The sequence below is a fragment of the Salmo salar genome, chromosome 01 (genome assembly GCF_965601325.2).
Source record: "Salmo salar chromosome 01, fSalSal1, whole genome shotgun sequence".
Lineage (NCBI taxonomy): Eukaryota > Metazoa > Chordata > Actinopteri > Salmoniformes > Salmonidae > Salmo > Salmo salar.
In genome coordinates this window covers 61673522-61698617 of record NC_138291.1, presented here as the reverse complement: position 1 = coordinate 61698617, position 25096 = coordinate 61673522, and the positions used below count along the sequence as shown (strand labels likewise).

At 43.7% G+C, this 25096-nt stretch overlaps 1 protein-coding gene across 1 annotated transcript; it reads left to right on the top strand.

Moving 5' to 3' along the window:
- The first annotated feature begins 1521 nt into the window (after positions 1 to 1521).
- LOC106606775 (rap1 GTPase-GDP dissociation stimulator 1) lies at positions 1522 to 20904 on the top strand. Its single transcript, XM_014203136.3, has 14 exons — positions 1522 to 1880; positions 3871 to 3975; positions 5759 to 5881; positions 6929 to 7054; positions 7270 to 7398; positions 7601 to 7726; positions 7871 to 8014; positions 13973 to 14104; positions 14332 to 14466; positions 14741 to 14866; positions 16915 to 17054; positions 17184 to 17310; positions 19034 to 19162; positions 19308 to 20904. The coding sequence occupies exons 1-14, from the start codon at positions 1868 to 1870 to the stop codon at positions 19433 to 19435; spliced, it is 1683 nt and encodes a 560-aa protein (XP_014058611.1). The 5' UTR covers positions 1522 to 1867; the 3' UTR covers positions 19436 to 20904.
- The last annotated feature ends 4192 nt before the right edge of the window (positions 20905 to 25096 follow it).

The following is a 25096-nucleotide window of genomic DNA, read 5'->3' as shown; positions in this document are numbered from 1 at the left end:
TTAACGATGTAATTCACTTTATCTGAGTCTGGGATGGACGTATCACTGAGTAAGATATATCTCTCTAATTACTCTGAAGCCTTACCATAGGTCGGGCTCTATGAGGCTAAATAGTCCCTCTGTGGCCAGTAACCCAGCTAACATGACCTTCTGGGCCCTATTCAGACCCTCTAATACGTTAGGCTGACTTGTCTGGGGGGAAAATCCCTGTTAAATTGTGTCAGAGCAACCATCTTTGAGGCCAAGCTGGTCAGAGAGACCTGGGCTTCCCCACATTCTCCATGCTTATCCTATGATTGTCTTGTGATAACATGTCTTGTCGGGTCATGATGGATTTCGTTCATGGGGTTAGAAGCAGATAGCCATTTTGAAAGCCAATAAGAGGGCAACTATTTACAGACTTACTTACTTAGTCCTCTTCATCCCGAGTGGGACATGACTCATATACAAAGAATAGGCCTTGATATTTTGTCCGCATTATTAGTATTGAGTGGTGGTATCAAACATGACACTAAAGCTTTGGACAATGGCATTGTCATTTTAGCATGACAGTCTTTCAGTAGATAACGCAACTGTCACGAATAGTGATAAAAGGGCTGAATTAATTGCTTTCCATTGTCTGGCCGGTATCTGCATTTCCAGATGGTGATGAATTGGCAGCACAAGGATGTAAGTTGGAGAAACAAAATTGAATCACCAACTTTGGGGGAAGAAACTCTAGTTTTAATGAGCTGTCTTAAACTGCCACCTGCTGTTCAAAACCAAGGCAGCAGAAATGGAACTATCCATGTGGCTTTAAGCTGGACTTCTCTTTAACGTCCTCTGTTGGTGACTTCTATACACAACCATGGACATGGTAATGAAATTATTCTTGGTATCAATTTGGTGTTAATACTACCCACATAGAGGTTTGTGATCTACCAGTATTGATCAACTCGCTCACAGAGCTTCTTAATCTGCCCCAGAATTCCCTGGCACCCCTACAGTAATGGGTTCTATCTGGATTTGTAATACTTTACATTATGTGTCGCCGGTGTGGCCTCATTTTGCTTCTTCTTATGAAATTAAGGTCTCATGCTCTGTTGGCCCAGTAAGTCTTATTGATAGGAAGGAAATATGATGTAATAAGAGGTAATAAGATGATATCATACACTAGTGATAGTGTTGTAGTTTATACTGCATTATGACCTTTATTTAGCAATCAAACCATTCTTTTTTATTTGTTGTTATTGTTCCTTTTTAAAGTCATCTTTAAAGGTTTACAGGGAGGCTGAACCAGTAAAGGGAATCCGTTTTTGCGTCATTGTTAGGGCTTCTTGTATTTCAGTCTCAGTGTCTCCTAGGAGCTAATAGTCGACTGATGAGCTTTGGAGAGATTTAGGATTTAGAGCGTATTAGAAAGGGAGCGAGAAGGAGGGCTGGAGGGAGATAGAGAGAGCATGGAAGGGAGTGAGAGAGAGAGAGCGGAAGAGAGAGAGAAAGAGAGGCAGAAGGGCGGGGCGGGGGAGGGATTGTGTGAGAGAGAACTAGAAGGAGAAAGACAAGAGAGAATTAAAAAACAGAGGCAGGGAGTGAATGGTACAGAGAAGAGAGACAGTGTCTTCAGTGTGTGAGACAGAGGGAAATAAAGACAGAGAGAAAGAGAGGGAGAGGGGGAGAGAACGCAAGCGCAGTGACTGAAGACAGGGCACGCCTGGCCTGAAGCAGGGCTGCTGCTCTCTCATTACTTAGTCAAACACACACACTCACACACACACACACACACACACACACATACACACACATACAGTATCAGCAGAGGAAGGAAGCCAGAGAGCCGGAATAACATCCCAGGGAGACAGTAGTGAGCGCCTGCCGACCTGCAGCCATGGCCGACGTGGGTGAGTAGAAAAACCCTTTCTGAAAATCTCCGTTACAGCGTGTGCATGCCAATGAGTATAGCAGTGGAGGCATTGCCAATATTTGGAGCAAGGGATGTACAGTACAGTGGGAATCAACAAGGATGTAGCTCAGGCTAGATTCCAGGAGACGATCAGCCTGTCTTTTTTACTTTCCTGTCTTGTGTTTAAAGGTCATAGTAATATGGGCTGACATTACAGGCCCAGGTAAACATTGTGGGACAGAGACAGGGCACAGCGGGATGTCTCTGAAGCAACCCTGGAAGACAGGGAGAGGAGGGGAGAAAGAGAGAGAGAGAGAAAGAGAGAGAGAAATGGGAGGGCTGGAGATGCCTAAAGGAAGCACCTCGTTTGTGGTATGTTAGTGGTAATAAGGACCATGGGGGGGGGGGGGGGGGGGGCGGGGGGGTGGGGGTGGGGGGGGGGGGGGGGGGGTCCCTATATCTATCTCAGTGGAACAGATTAACACTCTGCTGTACGCAGCATTTCCCTAGACTCTCTCACACATATGCACACACGCACCCATGCACACACACACTGAATGACAAACGGAAACTGTGAAATTGGGATCTGTGTGGTACTTGACTCTGTGTATTTACTAGGGCTGTAACGATACCAGTATCGTCATATTTTTTCCATGGCAAAAATAAAAACACAAAGCAGACTGAAGTCTTTGGTCCTTTAAAAACCTGCTGTATGTAAAATATTGTGTGCTCTAGCTTGGAAATTAAATAAATGGGACTCTGGATGATTGTTTCCAACATTAGGGCTGTTTTACGAAATAAGTTTTGTTTCCTTGCCACGATAATGACGAGTATTGCGATTCTGGTATTGTCCCGGGCCTATATATAACCCTGATAGCCCCCTACTGTAGGTTCTATTTTCCCACTGCTTACCAGGGATTAGCCAAGGTGATTACTCTCTGTCTGTGGCTCTGCTTAGAAAGTATGTGTTGACGACACAGCACAGAGGACAGCTAACTGTCACACCCACACATTGACTAAGCTCTGCTTTACTCTCTCTTTCTCTCTGCTCTCAAATCAAGGCTTCTGGGCTCTTTTTTGTTCATATCACTTTATTTTCAGATAGGTTCAATGAAGTTGGAAAGTAATTTAAGGCCAAGATTATAGTGATCAATAACATACTTGGCTCCTTACTCAATCAAATATTTTTCCAAAGTAATGTACATACTGTATGATAACTCTTTCATTTGTCTGTAAGGAGGGAGACCAATGGAGAGCCTGAACGGGGAGACCGCCCCCCAAACACGCATGCACTCACACACGCACAGTGTCCCCTGTCACAACAACATCATCAAGCAGAAAAGTGTGGGATGTGACTAGACAGCGTCACGCACCAAGCAGTCCGATATTTGCTAGCTGGAGGGGGCAGAGGCATGCTACGGAAATGATGTACACACACACATTCCCATCTTCTCTCCCTTCTACTCCTAGCCTCTGGCATGGGGGATACCATTGCCAGCCACCCCTTCGCTGTCTCTGATGTCTTACCCATGATGCAACTTGACCTCTTCGCCTGTGTATTCATATATTCATATCACTCTGGTCCTATACTGTATGTGCCGATGTGTTTGGCTGACATGAATTGCACCAACATTAACAAGTCCAATACATTTGACATGTATGTGCATTGGCAAGCCACTATGAGATTGGAAGATCCTGAAGGTTCATGAGAGGTTGCAGTATGGATGTTTATACAGCATCAGGATGTACCGTACCAGTATGTATTATTTGTACAGGAATATTTTGTCGTATATGTGAGCAAGGTAGTTGTTCTGCAGGAGGATATGACTAATACATGATGTGTCTCTCTTCCTGTGTGTGTGTGTGTGTGTGTGTGTGTGTGTGTGTGTGTGTGTGTGTGTGTGTGTGTGTGTGTGTGTGTGTGTGTGTGTGTGTGTGTGTGTGTGTGTGTGTGTGTGTGTGTGTGTGTGTGTGTGTGTGTGTTGCAGACTCCCTGACTGAGGCACTGAATTCCATCAGTGTGAGCACCGAGTTGGTAGAGCAGGAGCTGAAGCCTCATCTGGACACCCTGCTGGCTGTACTACTGGAGAAGAGTGAGTCTACACACACATCTACAGTAGGCTTAGGGTTAACCCTAACCCTAAACCTGACCCTAACCCTGACCCTAAACCCTAAACCTGACCCTAAACCTAACCCTAAACCTGACCCTAAACCTGACCCTAACCCTAAACCTGACCCTAACCCTAAACTTGACCCTAAACCTGACCCTAACCCTAACCCTAAACCTGACCCTAACCCTGCTGGCTGTGCTACTGGAGAAGAGTGAGTCTACACACACATCTACAGTAGACACTGACCTCTGATTCATCAATCTCACTCTTGCCTGTTCCCATCAGTCAGCTTTTATGGCATTGCTTTGGCCATGGCATGCAAGGCCATAGCTTCTATAAACTATAGTAGCAATGCGGATCTATCGTCTCAGTTTAAATTATCTCAACGTTATTCATCAGGTTGTTTTGGAATCTGTCCTTCCCCCCCCTTTTTGAGTTGCTGGGTTGAGGCGCAAAGTTTCTCTTTTTTTCTGATTTTGGATGCCTGGCGTAGTCTTAGCCCAAATCTTCAGCTTTTAAAAGACTGCTTCAATGTGAGAGTGTTGCGGGAGTGTTCAGAACACCTCTGCTGTTTCTCCTCTGTATCCAACCTGGACTCAGGGGTAGACTTAACATAGTAAATATAAATCCAGGACACTCCATTTAGTATGATATGTTACATTTCGTATGTTACGTTTCGTATGGTATGTATTCATTTGTGGATATCCATCATCAATTTCCTATGATGTGTTATAAATTACAATTCGTATGATATGTTATGAATAAAAATGTGTACACTATGTTAAGAATTTGCTAAATGTATATGTTATGAATTCCAATTTGTTGTAGCTAACGTTAGCTAGGTGGCTAGGTGACTAACACTAACGTTAGCTATGTTGCAAACGTTAGCTAGGGGTTAGGGTTAAGGTTAGCGTTAGATTAAAGTGTAAGGTTAGGATTAGTGGAAGGGTTAGTTAACATGCTAATTAGTTGCAAAGTAGCTAAAAAGTAGTAAGTCGATGCAAAGTTGATAATTAGCTAAAATGCTAAAGTTGTCCGTGATGAGATTCGAACACGCAACCTTTGAGTTGATAGACATTTGCATTATACGCCTACCCATCCACCCCGACCAACCACCCTACTTTCGTTTTTGCCTTAATTAACCTTTGGTCTTATGTAACCATACCAAACGTAACATATCATACTAACTGGAGTGTCCCGGATGTACTTTTACTATGTTACGTCTAGTCTATGAGACCAGGCTAAAACATCAGTGCTGTGGGGGGGGGGGGGGGGTTTATCTGAGGTTGCACTGTGCACGGCAGCTAAATTTGCTTCCCCTCAAAAACGGGCAAGGGGATGTTACCATAGCAGCGCAGCGTAGCCTGACAACCTGACCTGCCTCCTTGGCTGTTGTGTCATTCTTTGAAAGGGGAAATGGTAATATCAGGTCTTCCTCTGTGTCTATTGCACGTTGCTGCTTTAATGACAATGAATCTGCCTCCCAAGCTCAACAGAGGAGGATTCTATTTTAGTTTCTCTCTCTGGTCTTTTAGTTTCTCTCTCTGGAATTATATCTACTGCTGGGACACTTACAGTACATTAGCAAGAGTTTTGTGTCAGAACTAATTTCTGGTTAACAATTAGCAAGTTGTCTATAGGTCAATAAAGATATTTATGTTACTATGGAGCCAATGGGAATTTTCCACCCTCAGTTATATTCCATTCTATTCTATATCCATGCCCAGGGGTACTTGCCATATAAGTATGTGTTATCTGTCCCCAGAGAAGGGTGCTGCAGTGGAGATTGCCTCCAGTGGTATCGTTCCCATCCTGGCCCAGTCCCTCAGGAAGAAGAGTCTCCTCACCAACCAGGTGGCACTGGTGGTGGCAGAAATGGCCAGGGAAGGTGAGATTAGATGCCACCCTACTACTGTAGACAAAGGGACAGGGGGTATGGGGCATGAATACCAATCTGCAACCTGGACTCAGAGGTAAACATAACATAGTTAACTAAAATCCAGAAAACTCGAATTAGTATGATAATGTATGTTAGGTTTGGTATGGTATGCATTAATTTGTCGATGTCCATCATCCATTTCGTATGATATGTTACGAATTACAATTCATATATGATACAAATTGCAATTTGTACAATAGTTACGAATTTGCAATACGTATGATATGTTACAAATTCCAATTTGTTGTGGCTAACATTAGCTAGGTGGCTAGGTGGCTAACGCTAACGTTAGGGGTTAGGGTTAAGGTTAGGGTTAGCTAACATGCTAAGTAGCTAAAATGCTAAAGTTGTCCGTGATGAGATTAGAAGACACAACCTTTGGGTTGCTAGACATTTGCGTTATACACCCACCCCGACCAACAACCCTACTTTAGATTTTGCCTTAAGTAACCTTCTGTCTTATGTAACCATACCAAACGTAACATATCATACTAATTTTAGTGTCACAGATTTCCATTTACTATGTTACGTCTAGTCTGAGACCAGCCTGCAATCTGAGTTTAATGTAGTGAACCAAGGCCTTAATCACTACTACTCTGACTCATACTGTGTTAGAAAGACTCACTGATTAAAATAAAATAAGTTGATTTTGCTATGGATGTTGACACATTTGATGTTGACACATTCTAACTTTATGTAGATGATACTGTATCGATGCATAATATCTGTTACTGATGTGCCCTGTCCTTCTTTCACTATACATTGTTATTTATTATATGCATTATTTTGTGCTATGCTTAAAGCACCTCTGCCACTCAGTTATTTGCATTCAGTACTAACCACCCCCAAAACCAAAAACAAGGGGGTGGTTTTGGTTATCACTCATTGACAGCGCCTAGAGTACTTTTCATTTACATCTGCCAAGATCCAGTCCAATGCCATAGGCTCACTGTGGGTAGAATCAGAGATTGATGAAATTCTGTCCCTGTGTTAAAGCGGCCGTGAGAGACACGTGCATTGAGGCGGGGCTAGTGAAGGTTCTGGTGCCCCTGCTGAACAGTGCAGATGAGGAACTGTTGCTCCACACTGGCAGAGCCATCGGACGCATCTGCTTCGACAACAGTGAGTGAGACTGACTCTAGCAGGCCGGGGCCTTCCCACAGGGAATCAGGCTTTACCTGCAGTGACAGGATGAATTTTACCCTATTAAATTAATCTGTAACCTCAGCACGCAATGCTTGTCCTGGTGGATTTCGTGTGTGTGGATGTGTGTGCTTCCATTAGACTTTCCCTCCTTCTTTCTCTTCCTCTATTCTCTCTCCTCCTCCCTCTCTCAGCGGCCCAGCAGGATCAGCTGGTGCAAAGTGGGGTGATCCCCAGGCTGGTGGCCATCATGAGGGAGTATCCAGAGAATGACCCCCTGGTCAACGTGTGTCTGCTGGCCCTCTGTAACCTGGCCGACATGGGTGAGGACCACCAGAGGAACTTTAGAGGGTCACAGAGACGAGGAATGACTCATTTGTTTTGGAGACTGTACACTGTATACTGACTTGAACCAGTTGATATTGTGTTCCTCACATCTTATCTGTGAATGAGTATTGTTTCATAACTGAAAGACCTGGTTAGATAAAGGTTTAGACAAAAACGTTTGGCCTCTGATCCCTGCAGACACGGCGCGGGAGGCGCTGGTAGAGGTGGGTGTGGCAGAGGTGCTGACAGCCCAGCTAAAACGGGCTCCTGACGCAGAGAGAAGACACATCATACTGGAGGTTCTGGGATCACTGGGAGAGAGTGGTGAGTCTGGACAAGGGCCTGAAATATAATTTATACAGAGACACGTGAGATGAAATAGGCTGTATGGGGTTTATGCTTTTCACATGAAGGGTTGACTGAATGTGTGCTCAGACTAACACACCCCTCCTGTGCTGCTGTTGTCAGACGTGCTAAAGCTGCAGTTTGTGGAGTCGGGGGTGCCTAAGGCTCTGTCTGAGATGATTCGAGGTCTACAGGGTGGCTCTGACCCCCATGATCTCTGCAGCATCAAGATCGGCTCCAACCTCATTGTGTCTCTCCTGCTGGGAGGTAAGGAACTCAAACTGACCTGGAGGCACCAGAATCCCTTTACTGTCCTCCCCTTCAACCTAACCCTCTGTGTCCATGCTTCACTCACACACACACACCATTTCACTGTCTATCAGCTCACATCTCAGAATATGACCCAGATGTAGACACAGGAGGTGGATGGTTCGGTTCTCAAAATATTTATTATGACAAAAGGGGCAGGCAGAGGTTCGTAGTCCAAAGCAGAGTCAAAAAGGGACAGAGCAGCAGGCAGGCTCAGGGGCAGGGCAGGCAGAAAGGTCAGAACCGGGAAGACTATAAAACAAGAGAGAAGGTTACACACGGAAAACATGCTGGGACATTTGAAGAGACAAGACGAACTGGAAACAGGAGACAAAGGGCTGTGAGACAACGGTTTAATCTTATACCCATGGAAAGTGGGATCTATACAGAGGGTACGGGGCAACAGAAGACAAACAGCAGAGGGAAAAGTTTTCCAGACTCCACCCGTAGGGGCAATCACGGGAGGACAGCCATACCCTCTGTCTGGGCCGATAGCGGTGAGCCGGGGTCCGGTGGCGATCATCATGTCACCGATACCTAGAGGTGGTCTTAAGAAGAGTGGACCAGGCTCTCTTCCAGGTACGCGGACAGCTGACCTCTTCCTCTTTCTCAGGGAAGAGCACGAGCTGGTAACCCAAGGAATGCTCGAAGGGCGAGCGTCCAGTGGCCGAACAGGGAAGGGAGTTGCGGGTGTACTCCAGATGGTGGGGTTGGCAGAGACGAGGCAGCGAAGAGTAGTCTCCAGGTCCTGATTGGCTCGCTTCAATTGGCCGTTGGACTGAGGATAAAACCCAGAGGACAGGCTGGCCGATGACCTTATGGTGCAGAATGCCTTCCAGAACCTGGACGAGAACTTAGGACCCCGATCGGAGACAATGTCGACCGGAAGTCTATGGATCCGGGAAGACATGCTGCACCATAAGCTGAGCCGTCTCCTTGGCTGAGGGTAACTTGGGAAGGGGAATGAAATGTGCAGCTTTGGAAAACCTATCTACCACAGTGGGGTTGCCATCTGACGGAGGGAGACCGGTGACAAAGTCCAGGGATATATGGGACCAAGGGCAATGAGGAACAGGGAGTGGTTCAAGTAGGCCAGCCAGCGCTTGCTGCGGAGTCTTGTTCTGTGCGCACACAGTGCAGGTGGCGACGAATACAGAGATGTCCGGAACCATGGTGGGCCACCAAAAACGTTGGCGGATGAAAGCCAGGGTCCGACTGGAGCCGGGATGACAGGTGAGTTTAGAGGAATGGGCCTGTCATGCTAAATAATGTCCCCCGGCCAAAAAGTGTCCCCCTCTGCATCACAATGGGATTCAATAAACTATTAGCGTCCATTGCTATATCAACATTGTGATGACCTAATGATAGACGATGGTCCTAAGGTCATTTGGAGAGGTAAATTGAAGAGGTACATTTTGATAAGCTCAGCATAACTACCATTTCTTGCTTTCGCAAATGTCAACCAAAGCTCAACCAAAGCTCTATTGGGCTTCACCGAAGTGTAGTGCATCAGTGCTTTCAGTGGTCGACTGTCCAACCGGAAAAGATTATTGGCTTCCACCGAGGTAACCCTAGGAAGACAAAGAGAAAAATATCAGTGTTAGGGAAACTAAAACTAGCTTCGGGTTATTGTGTGTGCAAATGCAAGTAGTTATTATCTGCAATTTTTATATTCACCTTAACAGATAGTGTGACCAGCTAGGACCGAAAGAGCAGCGAGGTTTCCTAGGTCTCGCCTTCCTTTCGTACCGTCTTCCAAACCAAGTCATTCGCCCGGTTGTCGTAGCACTTGGTCCCCTTCTTGATTCTGCTCCTGTAGCACTCCTTCTGTTTCTCCTGCGCCTTGTCGATGTTAACAGGAATAAATGCAATTATATTTCATATTACAAATACATTTCTTACATATCACTTGGAGGGCCAGAAATGTAATTAACAGTGGACAATAACATTTACCTGGTCAAAAACCTCCACATCCTTCTCAGTCCGTGCCTGGAGGTGGTCCTCGAAGGCCTTCTGATCTGATTCGACAACTTCCACTACATCAGGTGGGGTTTCAGTGATCTGAAAGTACGTTATACAAAATAGCAATAGACAAACACAAATTTGAAAGACTACAGTATATGCAATAATTGTATATACAATTGCATTGTTTACCTCAGTCAACAGCTGCAGCTCCCGTCCGTACTCGGTGTTGGCCTGGATGCTGCTGTGTGTGCAAAAATAATTACCTCTAGGTTGTTCTACCACCCTTCCTGGTACCAATCAAGGGACTTGCCCATGGCAGTCTTAAGGGTCTGGTTGGTCCATTCACCAAACCTGGAGGAGGTGGTAAGAAAGTGATATCTATTGACAATGTAAGATATTAAATTATGTTTTATTATGTACCATGGAAAAACAAATTGTAAAAAAGAAATAAAACAAACCATTAGTGACGGAATATAACCAATAACATCCGTACCTTGTTCCAGTGTTCATGACCTCAGTCACTCAAGAAGACCTCAGGAGAAACGTGTTGAAGATGTCCTTCATCGCCTTGGATGTGGCCTCGCCAGTCTCTATCTTGATGTGTGTCATACAAAACGAAAATCTATTTTTGGTTCCAAACACCCTTTTTAATGGATTACAAAAGGAGATTTAGAGTTAAGCACGTACTCTTCCTTTACTGACCTTAATGGGTATTGCCTCCACCCACTTGGTAAAGTGATCATTCGCCGTCAGACACCAGCTGTTGCCATTTCCTGGATTTTGTGAAGGGTCCGATGAGATCCACCTCAAACATTTAAAGTGTTAGAGAGAAGATTACTTTATGCTTACCCGTATATGTCATACAGTATGCAGATGTTCATATTTGTAAGGACACACACACACACACACACACACACCACACACACACACACACACACACACACACACACACACACACACACACACACACACACACACACACACACACACACACACACACTCTCCCTCTATAATATTGAACTCTGCTGTTGTCAAATAAAGCAACCATTATAAAACAACTTATCAGGGCAAGATTTGAATTGGGACACTTACCGATCAAGTGCCATGATGAAACAACTTTGATGGGCTTCAACTCCAGCGCCACAGTCTTCACCCTCTCAAACTTCTGGCAGGCTAGACAGGGTACTGACCTTTAAGCACCAAGTGACAAATTGAAACATACGCTATCTTCGACCAATCCGAAGGAAACAAAGAGGGCTGTAGCTCAAAGATGAGGGAGCTCTGGGAGAGAAACGCCCAGCAGGTTCCAGGATCTCCAGAATAGCGCTCCGGAGGAGATAAGCGGGGTTCTCGGGAAGCCGGGGTAGGCTGGGGAGAAGCATCGCTAGTAGTGAGGTTACTGAGGTCATGATGTTCCTCCAAGGTATGGAGTCCCTCCATAAGGTTCTGAAGTAGCTCCTCATGTCTTCCAATGGTGGCTCCTTGCAGGGAGACAGCGTTGTGGAGCTGGTCTGTTTGCTGGGTCAGGCATGGCCAGTTTGTACTATCCCGCCACAGGATATGACCCAGATGCAGACACAGGAGGCAGATGGTTCAGTTCTCAGAATATTTATTATGACAAAGGGGCAGGCAAAAGGGCAGGTCAAGGGCAGGTAGAGGTTCGTAGTCCAAGGCAGAGTCAAAAAGGGACAGAACCACAGGCAGGCTCATGGTCAGGGCAGGCAGAAAGGTCGAACTGGGAAGACTAGAAAACAAGAACTAGAGAGAAGGTAACGCGTGGAAAACACGCTGGGACGACTTAACGAGACAAGATAAACTGGCAACAGACAAACAGAAAACGCAGGTATGAAAAATAGAAGGCACATGGTGGGGGGTGAAGACAAGCACAAGATAGGTGAAATAGATCAGGGTGTGACAACATCACTAAATTTGATTGATGTTTGATTCCGAATGTAATCGAGCGAAGATACTCTGACTATGAATCACATTTTTACTCATAAACATCAGGCCATGCGATGTGTTGATTATGATAATACATGTTTATATATACAGTACCAGTCAAAAGTTTAGACACACCTACTCATTCAAGGGTTTTTCTTTACTTTTACTATTTTCTACATTGTAGAATAACAGTGAAGACATCAAAACTATGAAATAACACATATGGAATCATGTATAAACCAAAACAGTGCTAAACAAATCAAAATATATTTTATATTTGAGATTCTTCAAAGTAGCCACCATTTGCCTTGACAGCTTTGCACACTCTTGGCATTCTATCAAACCAGCTTCATGAGGTAGTCACCTGGAATGCATTTCAATTAACAGGTGTACCTTGTTAAAAGTGAATTAATGCGCCTGAGCCAATCAGTCGTGTTCTGACAAGGTAGGGGTGGTATACAGAAGATAGCCCTATTTGGTAACAGACCAAGTCCATATTATGGCAAGAACAGCTCAAAGAAGCAAAGAGAAACGACAGTCCATCATTGCGTTAAGACATGAAGGTCTTAAAGCAATGTCTATCAAGCGCTATGATGAAACTGGCTTTCATGAGAACCTCTGCTGCAGGGGATAAGTTTATTAGAGTTATTAGCCTCTGAGATTGCAGCCCAAATAAAAGCTTTACAGAGTTCAAGTAACAGACACATCTCAACATCAACTGTTCAGAGGAGACTGCGTGGATCAGGCATTCATGGTTGAATTGCTGCAAAGAAACTACTACTAAAGGACACCAATAAGAAGAAGAGACTTGCTTGGGCCAAGAAACACAAGCAATGGACATTAGATCGGTGGAAATCTGTCCTTTGGTCTGATGAGTCCAAATTTGAGATTTTTGTTTCCAACCTCCGTGTCTTTGTGAGACGTAGAGTAGGTGAACAGATGATCTCTGCGTGTGTGGTTCCCACTGTGAAGCATGGAGAAGGAGGTGTGATGGTGCTTTGCTGGTGACACTGTGTGTGATTTACTTAGAATTCAAGGCACACTTAACCAGCATGGCTACCACAGCATTCTGCAGCAATACGCCATCCCTTCTGGTGCTTAGTGGGACTATCATTGGTTTTCAACAGGACAATGACCCAACACACCTCCAGGCTGTGTAAGGGATATTTGACCAAGAAGGAGAGTGATGGAGTGCTGCATCAGATGACCTGGCCTCCACAATCACCCGACCTAAACCCAATTGAGATGGTTTGGAATGAGTTGGACCGCAGAGTGAAGGAAAAGCAGCCAACAAGTGCTCAGCATACGTGAGAACTCCTTCAAGCCTGTTGGAAAAGCATTCCAGGTGAAGCTGGTTGAGAGAATGACAAGAGTGTGCAAAGCTGTCATCAAGGCAAAGGGTGGCTACTTTGAAGAATCTCAAATATAAAAAATATTTTGATTTGGTTACTACATGATTCCATATGTGTTTTTTCATAGTTTTGATGTCTTCAGTATTATTCTACAATGTAGAAAATAGTAAAAAAAATAAAGGATAACTCTTGAATGTGTAGGTGTGTCCAAACTTTTGACTGGTACTGTATGTGTGTATATATATATATATATATATATATATATATATATATATATATATATATATATATATATATATATATAAACACATATCATCATAATCAACACATCGCATGGCCTGATTTTTATGAGTAAAAATGTGATGACTTCTATCTGTTTCTATTTATTTGATAAATATGTAATAAACAGTCAATAACACAATAGAAAAAAAGTTTGTATACAATGTGTGCAAATGAGGTAAGATAAGGGAGGTAAGGCAATAAATAGGCCATAGTGGTGAAATGAGAACTTGTTCTCAACTACCCTACCTGGTTAAATGAAGGTGAAATAAATACAATTTAAATAAAAAATGAAATATTGATCACAAAAAATGTATGATTGGTGGTTGGATAGTCTGATGTGCTGCCTTTCCCTGTGTGCTGTGTTTTGGTGCATTAGATGAGTCCATGCAGAAGTGTTTCGGCGAGGGCACAGGGGTGGTGTACCAGGATGTACTCTCCTGGCTGCAGTCCTCCAACACTCAGCTGCAGCTGTCTGGAGCCCTGGCCATCGCCAATTTTGCCAGGAACGGTAAGATGGCAAAATGCATTCAGATTGACTTATCTGCATTGCCTGATTTGGTTTTGACATGAGAATGGATTCTCCCCAGTCTCTGATGTTCTAAGCCCCTGTCTATCTTCATATTTGATTACCTTGTCACCTCTTTCTCTCTCTGTATCTTTTCTCTGTCTCTTCTCATCAATTACTGTCTCTTCTCTACCCTCTCTCTATCGCCCTTCCTCTCTCAACCTTCTCAGACAGTAACTGTGTGAAGATGTTGGAGCTGGGGGTGGTTCCTCATATCCTGACCCTGCTAGAGCAGCATGTGGACGAAGGCGACGTGTCCGTCCAGCATGCCGGACTGAGCGCTCTCAGAAACCTGGCCATCCCAGGTGCATAGTAGGATGGATAACCACACACACACACACACACACACACACACACACACACACACACACACACACACACACACACACACACTCACACACACTCACACACACACACACACACACACACACACACAAACACACACACTGACCCCACTGACCCCACCACTGAATTACAAACTGACACCATGAAATGAATCACTAATGGTATTCTCTTGTAAGCTCTTCTCAGGACTGTCAGCTCTGACCTTTCTGATCTCTCTTCTCCCTGGTGTTTCAGCCACTAATAAGGTGAGGATGCTGAAGGACGGGGTGACAGAGAGAATCAGGACCTTGCTGCGCTCTGACATGCCCCCAGTGCAGTTCAAACTGTTGGGCACCCTGCGCATGATGGTGGATGGCCAAGGTGGGTGGGAAAGGTGTATGGTGGAGGAGGGGTGTGTGCTCAGTGTAGATGTGTGGCTTATACTGTATCTGATTATGCTAAAATCATAAAGGGAAAATGCATTTAGCCGGTACAGAGGTAATTGTACAGTAGAAGTCAAACATATTGGGACCCTTGCACTTTTCTTTAAAAAAAATCCCTTTTAAAATGTATTTTAAAATATGTAGAAATTTGAGGAAAAATACTTTTGGTCTCCACACATTGTTATTATATTTTCAATATTGCAAAACCGATTTATTTTCTGGAAACTTAAAGGTGCTACACTAAGGATTTGCACAAATCTTTGCATTATAATTTCAGAAAATGTTGATAATATATCTGGCACTAACAGTGGAATGATAATGTTTCAGAGTATTATTTACCTGCCAGTGTTCTGATTGGCTGTGATATTTGTCTATTGATTTTTCCCACCCTAGTGGCATCTGTTGATAAACTGGGAAAGCTGTTCTGACTTTCTGACTGTTTTATCTAGTGGAAATTGCACTCATTGCCTGGCTGTAAAATTCTTCAGTTTATGTGAGAAAACAATAGTGTAGGGAGTCATTGTACCTTTCTGTCTTGGTCCATCAGCTTCAAACAGAGGTTTTGGTCCACCAGCTTCAAACAGCTGTAAAAACACTATTTTTTGTTATTGAAAATATATTTCACAGTGGTTTAGATGGTACAATGATATGTTATGGACATTTTCGGAAATTACGAAGCTAAAATTCTACAAAAAAATTATATGTGTAGCACCGTTACTTTTACAATTTTAATTCCGAAAATAAAAACAAATGGCATTGACAAAATGATTGGCACCCGGAGCTAGTACTTGGTTGCACAGCCTTTGGCCAAGATAACTGCAGACAAACGCTTCTTGTAGCCATCAATGAGCTTGCTGCACATTTCTACTGGCAACTTGCCCCACTCTTCAACTGCAAACTGCTCCAATTCTTTAAAGTTTGAGGTGTGCCTTCCACCAACTGTTTTCAGATCTCTCCATAGGTTTTTGATGGGATTCAGATCTGAATTCATCGTTGGCCACTCCAGAACTGTGCAACGTTTCTTCTCGAACCATATCTGGGCGATTTTTTTTTTTTAACGTGTGTTTTGGGATTCTTCTCCTGCTGGAAGACCCACAACCTTCAAGAGACACAGTTTTTGGACACAGGGTTGAACGCTGCACTCCAAGACACCTTTGTAATCTGCTGATATCATGATGTCTTGCACACATTCAAGGCCCCCTAGTGCCAGAGGCAGCAAAGCAACCACACAGCATTATCAAACCTCAAGGACAGACCTTTTTCAATTTCAAAGTATTTTTTGAACAAGTAGGGAATTGTGTGAGAAAAGTGCAAGCGTGCAAATACACTTGGCTGCAACTGTATGTGGTGGGAGTCATTTTATTTGTGATAAATAAACGAAACAGGGCTGTTGTTCTCACAACCAACCAGCTGTAATTGATAGTTAACTCAGCTCCATTAGCTGTTGTAATGTTATACTATGTCCAACGGCACTGTTGGAATCACAGCCTATTTACACTGTCTGTGGGAGTTCTCAGCGCCAAACAATAGAGTAAATACCAAGCCGCCACAGGCACTGCTATGACCTGTCACGGTAAATTGCAGGGTACTGTGGCTCCCCTTGATTACTTGAGTCTACTGAGGTAATACACTAGTCTAAAGGGAATCACCACTCGAGTTTGCTTTCTCACTCCTGCTCTCTTTACTCACTAGCCTACCTCAATCTTGACTCTCTGTTTCTTTGCCCGTCTCTGTGGTTCTCTTTCTAACTTCTTCAATCCCCTTTCCCTTGACACTTCTAATGTCCTCATCCTCTCTGATCCTTTCTGTTGTTTATTTTCCTCCCTTCTCTTTTTGTCTCTCTCCTCTATATCCCTCTCTTTCAATCATCCCTTTCTACCCAACATATTTCTCTCATCTCTACTCTTTCCCTTCACTCAATCTCTCACACCCGCTCTCTATCTCCGACTCTCTCTTCCTCCGCTTCTTCCTTTCGACCTCTGTCAGAGGAGGCAGCTACAGTGCTGGGCAAAGATGAGGTTCTGTTGGCGAGGGTCATGGAGTGGTGTGAGGCAAGGGACCATGCAGGGGTCAGGGGAGAGGCAAACCGGCTCCTGGCTGCCCTTATTAGACACAGTCGTGCTCCGGTGAGACACACACACATGCATGTGCACACACACACACAGACCCACACACGCACGCACACACACCATACATACAGTATGTAATCCCATCTCTTCTAGAGGCTGTTTCTCTCTCTTCTCTCTCTTTGACAGGAAGTCATCAACGCTGTAACCAAAGCAGATGGGGTGCGTCACCTCATCTCCATGGCAACCAGTGAACACGTCATCATGCAGAATGAAGCCCTGGTTGCCCTGGCGATTGCATCTGCCATTGACATTGGTGAGGGATTCTACTATCCTTTAAGAGCAATCAGAGGGAAAGACCAATGCTTCCAAAGCTACCCTTTGGACTAGCATAATATAACTAGATACAGGTTTACTGACAGTAACCAAAACTAATACACTGAGTATACAAAACATGAAGACATAGACTGACCAGGTGAATCCAGGTGAAAGCTATGATCCTTTATTGATGTCACTTGTTAAATCCACTTCAATCAGTGTAGATGAAGGGGAGGAGACAGGTTAAAGAAGGATTTTTAAGCCTTGAGACTATTGAGACATAACGTAATTTCCGGACTATTGAGCGCACCTGAATATAAGCCGCACCCACTGAATTTTTATTTTATTTTTATTTTGAACATAACTAAGCCGCACATGTCTATAAGCCGCAGGTGCCTACCGGTATATTGAAACAAATTAACTTTACACAGGCTTTAACGAAACACGGCTTGTAACAAAAATAAATAGGCTTTAATGAAACACGGCTTGTAACAAAAATAAATAGGCTTTAACGAAACACGGCTTGTAACAAAAATAAATAGGCTTTAACGAAACACGACTTGTAACAAAAATAAATAGGCTTTAACGAAACACGGCTTGTAACAAAAATAAATAGGCTTTAACGAAACACGGCTTGTAACAAAAATAAATAGGCTTTAACGAAACACGGCTTGTAACAACAACAACAAAAAATGAGCAGTAAACAGTAGCCTACCAAGAAAGTCATTGCTCCTGACCAAGCTCCCGTGCAGCAGCTCTATTTCCTTTTCCAACAGCCAGATCAATCACCTTCAACTTGAAAGCTGCAGCATATGCATTTCTCCGTGTCTTTGCCATGATGAGGGTGACAAAATGACTACCGTAATCAGAATGATGGGAAGTTTGAGCGCGCTCGATTTAATCTAAACAGTAAACAAAAAAGTTGTTTGACCTTAACCCGTTCGGCAATTTCATTGGTCTAATGAAAGCTTCATGCCGCCAAAAAACTGAGCACGTCACAGAATGTGTTTTGAATTTTTTTTTTTGAAAGCGGGAAAAATCCATATATTAGCCGCGTCATTGTTTAAGCCGCGAGGTTCAAAGCGTGGGAAAAAAGTAGCGGCTTATAGTCCGGAAATTACGGTAGATTGTGTATATGTGCTATTCAGAGGGTGAATGGGCAAGACAGAATACTTAAGTGCCTTTGAACGGGGTAAGTGCCAGGCGCACCGGTTTGTGTCAAGAACTGCACCGCTGCTGGGTTTTTCACGCTCAACAGTTTCCTGTGTGTATCAAGAGTGGTCCACCACCCAAAATACATTCAGCCAACTTGACACAACCTTGTCGAGTCCATGCCCCGACGAATTGAGGCTGTTCTGAGGGCAAAAGGGGGGTGTTCTGAGGGCAATATTAGGAAGGTGTTCCTAAAGTTTGGTATACTAAGTGTATATTTGTAATAATGTCAGTATATATTATATCAGTATGTAATAATATACTGCTAATGTAATAATATCAGCTCATATTTTACAATGGTGAATTACTGTAAGCTTATTTTAGTTTATTCTAATTCCCCCGCATACCAATGTACATATACCGTAATGTACTTACTATAAATGAGAGACTAACACACACTCTTTGCTTGTGTGTGTGTGTGTGTGTGTGTGTGTGTGTGTGTGTGTGTGTGTGTGTGTGTGTGTGTGTGTGTGTGTGTGTGTGGGCGTGTGTGTCCTGCTGTTCTCCAGACTCCATGCAGGAATCATTCCAGGAGGCAGAGCTCTTGCCTACACTGCAGAAGATGCTGGAAGACCCAGTGGGGGCAGTGGAGGTCAAGTTCAGCGCCCTAGGCCTCATCTGTAGCCTGGCCAACTCCAGTAGGTACCCCAAGCGCGCACATGCAAATGCGCACACACACACACACACACACACACACACACACACACACACACACACACACACACACACACACACACACACACACACACACGTCCTCTCTCTACTTCTTTCTCACTCTCTCAGGTGTGATGAAGGAAGAAATGGAATCTCTAAACCTGAAGGAGACGCTCACCAAGCTCTCTGGTCACTCCAGCACCAAGCTAGCCACACAGGCCGACACAGTGCTGGCCATGCTCTCTGAAACCAGCTAGACTGTCCTGACCGGACCACTGCCCTGGTCAATGTGATCATAGACTCTCCGCACCACGTGCCACCACAATCACCCCTACTACCGTGACCACACCATCTTACCCATCAACCGCACTTCACCAGAGAACAACCCATCCCTCGCTCTGAAGGGGAAAAGAGGTGGAGGGTTTGAAAAGACGCACATATTGACAGTCTTCTAAAGCTGGGTTTTCATTCACCTGGCCTATGGAGAACACAGTTGGACAGAGATCTACTAGGACTGACCAACCCAATCTGACAGAGGTAACAAGGTGATAGCCGATGTTCGAAGCACAAGCTGAATGAGCCAACCCATGTCAAACGCACACGAATCACAACAACCCCGGTTCACTCATCATGACCATCTGTAGAAAGAGTGTTTACTGTATGTGTGAAATAGCTATTCTAATCAGTACACCAATTAGTTGAATGTACACTATGTAGATTTCCTGTAGGGACCAGTGTATATTGTCAAAGGAAATGTTTGCGTATGTATGCGCCATAGAGTTAATGATGGCTACTATTTCGTAGCATCGAACGTGTTAACCCTTCAATGGAAAACATCAAACTAACGTCTGACACGGTTTATTCATGTGATGTTCTATATATGCTCTGTATTGACCAATGTACATGGAAGTAAATGTTCCAAGAATATGACCATGCCTGTCTCTCCTCTGTGGATCCCGTATAGTGAGATCCTCTTGGCAATATCTACAGTGTACAGGACAAGAAAAGCATTCAAAGTCAATATCTCAATCAGGATCTTTTACCAAAGTACATTGTAATTGTTAAAACCGTGCGTAAGGAAGTAAGAAATCCAATCTGATTAACTATTGTGTGAGGCATTTGGAGTTTATTCCAAAGTATTCTTTGATTGTCATCCAGGTACCAGGAAGATAACAGTGACTGTAGACCTATGAGGTTTTTATCCCATGTCAGAGGGAATATCTCCAGACATTTATCCCCCAAAATTTCCCACACATCTAGCTCAGTCGTAGTTATCTAAGAGCCCAGGTGGGTGGGTACTGGGCAGGGTAATCATTACAGCGCTGTGAGAGTGTCAGGCAGCTTTCCCACTGGGTGCCAGCTCCAACATTCTGATTAAAAGAGATCAATATGTTGTGTGAATGCTGGGGCAGCAAAGGGCTCGTGATGAAGGGAGGTTTAATGTTGCACTCAGAGCCCCGCTGATTCATCCAACTCCTTTTAAGACCAATTTGTTAAGGTGTCTAGAGCCCAACGGAGACTGGCTAGCTATTTCAAAAGCATTTATATAGTGAATATCAACTGAAAACAGCACTCCGTCCCTCTGTCTGTCCTTAATAGTACCTAATAGGCTACTCAATGGGAACTGAGTTGTTGTTATTGAATTTATCTTTGAAATATAACTATTTTTGGTGTTTTAAAAAGGGTGGCTTACAGAAACAACTGGAAATAAAAAGAAATGAATGGCCATGGCCTGTGACTCTTTTCTGTTCATTGGAGTATATATGAATGACTGTGGGTGTGTTTCAGTTCTCTAAAAGACTTCCTGTCCTTGTCTCCTTTCCTTCATCTGCACTGATCTGAAAACATAGGACAGGTGAAAAAAACTGGAGGAGGGCTGCTGGTCTTTTTCCCCTACAATTCAATACTGGGTCTGCTGTCTACTTGTCATTTTCCGAACATGATGGCTGCCCTTCTCACTCTGCTAGCGTACTCGAAACACTGCTAGCGTACTCGAAACACATTGTTTCACACAGACTCCCTTAGGCTCTTTCCCTATGAGGAGAATGAGTTATGGTAAAGCCTCAGTGGTTACAGGAGAGGTAATGTTTAGTTGGGTTTAAAAAGGCCCGTCCTGTGCTTTACACCATACATACTGTGTGCCCGTGTATGTCTCGCCTGTAGAAGGACAGGGAAACAACAACGTAGCGCATTAGGAAGGAAGAGAACCACTCTAACCACTAGGTGGCAACATGGTTTTAGGGTATAGTAGATGTTTCTCCAGGGCTCCTTATTGAAATGAGTCTCAGTATGTACACACTTACAGTACTCTGTGTGTGTGTGTGTGTGTGTGTGTGTGTGTGTGTGTGTGTGTGTGTGTGTGTGTGTGTGTGTGTGTGTGTGTGTGTGTGTGTGTGTGTGTGTGTGTGTGTGTGTCGAGTGTGATCTATGTGTGTGAGTACATGCTTGTACGTGTATCATTGGGTAGCGGCAGATTTTCACAGATTGCACAGTGGGCAACATATGGGTGATCTCCACAGGAGAGTGGGATACTGGGCCAGGGTCCCAGACAGTATTCTTGTGTGTATGTGTGTGTGTGTGTGTGCACGTGTGCGTGTGTGTGTGTGTATGTGCATGTGTCTCACACCAGGCTGAGTCCTGAGTGTGTCATTAACACTGCTGCCAACCTGCCCTCAGTTCTGCACCCTGAGCTAATCAGATAACCACCTCTATAATCAACATGGTTGCACCAGGTTGTCTTTATTGGAGTCGCACTGCACATCTCGCAACATTGGAATTAGAACCTGGAGCGTGACCGTCATGTCAGTGGCTTCCATTACTATTGCAGTATGTTCAAGTCATCTGTGTGGGATAAACATTTAGGACCACATACCACTAGAAATAGATCTGTAAGAGCCATCCATGTTAGATCTGTGTATCACAGTATACCATGTTATCAATGTTGAATGTCATTCGTATGTCACGGACTCCTACATCTTCTTTGTACTCTAGCAGAGCTTTCCCCAGAGACACTGAGCACTAGACAGACAGGAATCACACATGAAAAACTACTACAGTTTGTTATAGAATACTACAGCACTTACTACAGAACTCTGTAGTAAACTGTAGTATACTGTAGAATACTATACTACACACTGCAGTATGGTGTGTAGTACTTTACTATAGAATGTTGTAGAATACTGTAGATTATTATAGTAAATACTACATTATTATTCACACAAAAACACTGTACTAAATACTAAAGTAATGTCTGCAATAAAAACACAGTTCTATAAAACACTACACTTTTTAACATTTATAAATACTACAGTATTTCATTTGCATATACCCTGCCCATTCCCCTCCCCGAAATCCCAGTTTGTGAAACCCATAAGTGTGAAACCTACATGCCATGTATAGACCAGATACAGCATTCCCCACAGCTTCTAAAAAAGAGCAGAAGCTTTGAACTATGTGTTCAGACCCCAGTCTGACCTGCCTACAGGATATGGAAAATTTGACATTAGTCTGCAAAAACACTACAGTGAATACTTGTCACGCTCTGACCTAGGAGAGCTGTGTTTAGTTAGGTCAGGGTGTGATAGGTGGGTGGGCATTCTATGTTTTGTTTTCTATGTTTTGGACGGGTATGGTTTCCAATCAGAGGCAGGTGTCTATCGTTGTCTCTGATTGGAAGCCATACTTAGGCAGCATGTTTTTCCCTTTGTTTTCGTGGGACCTTGTTTTTGTGCAGCTGTGTGTGAGCAGCCCCAGAACGACACGTTTGTTCCAGTTTTCACCTGTTTTCGTGTTTTGTTCGAGTTCACCAATAAAAGATGTGGAACTACCGGCACTCTGCGCCTTGGCTAATTTATGATAGGGAATTCGAAGACAGCACTCGTGACAATACTATAACTGCATTGTAGGTTAAACAGATTTTTCTCACCAATTGTCACGTCCTGACCAGTAAAAGGGGTTATTTGTTATTGTAGTTTGGTCAGGACGTGGCAGGGGGTGTTTGTTTAGAGTGTGTCGGGGTTTGTTGGGCTATGTGTTTATGTAGAGGGGTGTTTGTTTAGAGTGTTCCGGGGTTTTGGTTAATGTTCTATGTTAGTATATTTCTATGTTCTAGTCTTTCTATTTTTATGTTTAGGTTTTTTTGATTGACCTTCAATTGGAGGCAGCTGTTCCTCGTTGCCTCTGATTGAAGGTCCTATGTATAGGGATGTTTTGCTATGGGGGTTTGTGGGTATGTTTTGTGTCTGTGCACCTGACAGGACTGTTTAGTGGCGTTCGTTGTTGTTTGTATACGTGTTTCTTTTGTTTTTCCTTCTTTTAAATAAATAAATAAGATGAGTATACACGTTCCCGTTGCACCTTGGTCCAATCCTTACGACAACCGTGACACCAATGACGTTTTTTTAAAACCTTTGTTTAACTAGGCAAGTCAGTTAAGAACAAATTCTTATTTACAATGACGGCCTACCCCTGCCAAACCCGGACAACGCTGGGCCAATTGTGTGCTGCCCTATGGGACTCACAATCACGGCTGGATGCGATGAAGCCTGGATTTGAACCAGATACTGCAGTGATGCCTCTTGCACTGAGATGCAGTGTCTTAAACTGCTGTGCCACTCAGGAGCCCCATTTACACACAATAGCCCATAATCACAAAGTGAAAACATGTTTTTAGACATTTTTGCAAATGTATTGAATTAAATACAGAAATATCTCATTTACATACTGTAAGTATTCACACCACTAAGTCAATACATGTTAGAATCACCTTTTGGCAGTAATTACAGCTGTGAGTCTTTCTGGGTAAGTCTCTAAGAGATTTCTACACCTGGATTGTGCAACATTTTACCATTATTATTTTCAAAATTCCTCAAGCTCTGTCAAATTGGTTGTTGATCACTGCTAGACAACCATTTTCAGGTCTTTCCATAGATTTTCAAGTAGATTTGAGTCATAACTGTAACTTGGCCATTCCTGAACATTCACTGTCTTCTTGGTAAGCAACTTCAGTGCAGATTTGTGTTTTAGGTTATTGGCCTGCTGAAAGGTGAAATCATCTCCCAGTGTCTCGTGGAAAGCAGACTTAACCAGGTTTTCCTCTAGGATTTTGCCTCTGCTTAGCTCCATTCCGTAAATATTTTATCCTGAAAAACTCCCCAGTCCTTAATGATTACAAGCATACCCATAACATGATACAGAAACCACTATGCCTGAAAATAGGGAGAGTGGTACTCAGTAATGTGTTGCATTGGATTTGCCCCAAACATAACACTTTGTATTCAGGATAAAAAGTTAATTGTTTTGCCACATTTTTAACAGTATTACTTTAGTGCCATGCTGCAAACAGGATACACATTTTGTTATACACTGCTCAAAAAAATAAAGGGAACACTTAAACAACACAATGTAACTCCAAGTCAATCACACTTCTGTGAATTCAAACTGTCCACTTAGGAAGCAACACTGATTGACAATAAATTTCACATAATGTTGTGCAAATGGAATAGACAACAGGTGGAAATTATAGGCAATTAGCAAGACACCCCCAATAAAGGAGTGGTTCTGCAGGTGGTGACCACAGACCACTTCTCAGTTCCTATGCTTCCTGGCTGAATTTTTGGTCACTTTTGAATGCTGGCGGTGCTTTCACTCTAGTGGTAGCATGAGACGGAGTCTACAACCCACACAAGTGGCTCAGGTAGTGCAGCTCATCCAGGATGGCACATCAATGCGAGCTGTGGCAAGAAGGTTTTCTGTGTCTGTCAGCGTAGTGTTCATCGCATGGAGGCGCTACCAGGAGACAGGCCAGTACATCAGGAGACGTGGAGGAGGCCGTAGGAGGGCAACAACCCAGCAGCAGGACCGCTACCTCCGCCTTTGTGCAAGGAGGAGCAGGAGAAGCACTGCCAGAGCCCTGCAAA

Excerpts from the sequence above, each read along its gene's own strand:
- LOC106606775 (XM_014203136.3), top strand. Across the intron at positions 8,015-13,972 it reads TGTGTCTCTCCTGCTGGGAG|ATGAGTCCATGCAGAAGTGT; the intron begins GTAAGGAACTCA and ends TTGGTGCATTAG. Across the intron at positions 14,467-14,740 it reads CAGAAACCTGGCCATCCCAG|CCACTAATAAGGTGAGGATG; the intron begins GTGCATAGTAGG and ends CTGGTGTTTCAG.